Source organism: Symphalangus syndactylus, chromosome 11 (assembly GCF_028878055.3).
Source record: "Symphalangus syndactylus isolate Jambi chromosome 11, NHGRI_mSymSyn1-v2.1_pri, whole genome shotgun sequence".
In the NCBI taxonomy this organism is placed as follows: Eukaryota; Metazoa; Chordata; class Mammalia; order Primates; family Hylobatidae; genus Symphalangus; species Symphalangus syndactylus.
This window is the reverse complement of record NC_072433.2, coordinates 28157-30575: the sequence shown is the minus strand read 5'-3', so window position 1 is coordinate 30575 and position 2419 is coordinate 28157. Positions and strand designations below refer to the sequence as shown.

Genomic DNA, 2419 nt, shown 5'->3' with positions numbered 1-2419 from the left:
TAGCAAGGCACATCCTGCACAGCCCTAGATCCCTTAAACCTTGATTCCAAACAACACATGTTTTTGTGAGCTCAAAGTTGGGGCTAAGTGGCTGGGGCAAAGTGACAAATTAACAGCATCTCAGCAAAGCAATTTTTCAAGGTACAGGTCAAATGGAGTTTCTTATGTCTTCCCTTTCTACATAGACACAGTAAAGTCTGATCTCTCTTTCCTTTCCCTACATATCCCCCTTTTCTTTTTGACAAAACCGCCATGGTCATCATGGTCCGTTCTCGCTGGTCACTGTCTCTCCGGAGCTGCTGGGTACACCTGTAGACTAGCAATAGAGAGGACAGACATACAAGGATTAATATAAAATTTGCAATAGTGGAACTTCCAATGGCTTTAACCCAAGTGGCAGGGTTAAGATTTGTGAGGCTATCAACAGCTTTTACCATTGCCTCAGTTTCTGGCACCAGATTTAGCTGGGCTTTTGATGCCTCAAAAATTTGTTCTTTTAATTTTGAAATATCTAAAGTAAGATTATCTTCTCTTCCTTGTAAATGGCATCTAACCATGTCCCAATGATGTTCAGATTCATTATAAGCTCGAGATGTCATACTAAAATCTGGAGTATTCCAGTCACACTGTAACTGAAAAAGATATTCCGAGCTCATGAGCCTATCTCCCATCCAAATCACAGTTTGTCTAAGATGATTAATTTGGTTTGCCAATTTTTTATCTATTTGGGTCTGAGAATTCCACAATTTTGAGGAATTCTTTTGCCAATTATTCACATATTCTGCAGTTTGAACAGAGGAGTGTAAAGCAATTCCAGCAGTCACAGCAGTTGCTGTGACTGCAATAAGACCAATAATCACTGCAATCAAAGTAAAAATGAATCTTTTGGATCTAGTTAGAACTCCTTTTAATACTTCTGTTAAAATATAGATGGATGAGGAAGCCTCCCACAGTCGGTACATGGACACAGGGATCCCCATGCCCTCTCTTGCCCTCACTAGCAGAATACGATGCTGCCAATCCAAAGTTGAATCAATGAAAGTAAACAATCTACAGTTTTCACAGGTTATAGTTTGGGAATCTGGTTTAAGATCTATGATTCCTACAAATAGCATATAAGGGGGTTTTACACACCACATTTCCATGGATAGAGTGATTCTAACCTTCTATGAACCTGGTCCAGGCTTTCAGTTAAATCACGATCATAGGCCAGATTAATGGGCCAGATGGATGGGACCTGTGAACACGATTGAGTCTGGCCCATACAATTATGATATAATTGGCCTCGAGGGGCCCAGTCTATAATAGTTCCGAATTCATTGTTTTGTAGTACCACTGCAGTATCAGCCACACATTCTTCCCAAACTAAGACTTCTGGGCTTTTTGATTCTTTGGGGATTTCCTTGGGACCAGGCTTCCCCTCAGGCCTACATTGTAATGATCTTTGATAAGAAGGGTCCTGTAAATTGTTTATCTGTGGCCTGAGTGACATTCCACTTACCATGTGATAAGTAAATCTACTAATGGCACTGACAGTAGGTACTTCTACCAACCAATTTTGGGTTGCAGGCATTAAGCATTCTGGTGCTTTCCCCAGGCAAATAGGAAGATAATGATACCCAATGGAAATGTTTATCATCATTCCTTCTTCTTCAGGTTGGGCAAGGCCACCGTCATCTGTGGGGCCTGGTACCCATGCACTATTATTAACATATACTTCAATAGAATTATCCATCCAAGTGGCTGCCTGAATTGAGGGTGGGAAAGGCACATAGGCCCAGTAGGTATAATTAGCTGCAGCTGCTCCTGCAGACATAGGGAGACTTACCACCATTGATACAATCATTAAAGCTGCAAGCAGCATATTCTCTGGAGTTTGTGTTACCCTTGTGTTCTTCAGGCTTTTTTCAGCTAACTGTGTCAGCTTCTTTAGCTGGGCCCAGGACAGCAACTCTGCTTTCTTTGTGGATGGCAACTTCATCTTTTCTTCTGATATCACCATTTTGTTCACCTGGTGAGTTGATGGTGCTCGAGTGAGGGTTTTCCGTCTCCACGGAGGCATTTTTCCTTGCATCTCTGATGGGTTCATTGTAGAACTTCAAATGTCTAGTGGGTATCCAAACAGGAAGCTGATTTTCTCCTGGTGAAACACAAGCAAAACCTCTCCCCATGTTATCACCTTACCTATTTCCCATGTATTATTTTTGATCTTTTCACCAAATCAGTTTTTCCTCATGTGGGCTGTTCTTTCTACCAGTAACATGTTGCTCTGCAGAAGTAGTGGTCTGATTTCTATATACGTTTAAAAACTTTAAAGTATAGAGTGCTAGATTAAGTTGTATCTGGGGAGTGTTATACTCCTTACTCTCTTTTTCCTTTTTTTGTTTAACCCATTGAGCTTTGAGTGTTCTATTATTTC

At 41.0% G+C, this 2419-nt stretch overlaps 1 protein-coding gene across 1 annotated transcript; it reads right to left on the bottom strand.

Annotated features, from left to right (window-relative positions):
• Positions 1-259: 259 nt before the first annotated feature.
• LOC129457648 (endogenous retrovirus group K member 104 Rec protein-like) lies at positions 260-2089 on the bottom strand. The gene is made up of 2 exons (XM_055233040.1): positions 1829-2089; positions 260-316 (listed from the first exon to the last, which is right to left on the bottom strand). The coding sequence occupies exons 1-2, from the start codon at positions 2087-2089 to the stop codon at positions 260-262; spliced, it is 318 nt and encodes a 105-aa protein (XP_055089015.1).
• Between the last annotated feature and the right edge of the window lie 330 nt (positions 2090-2419).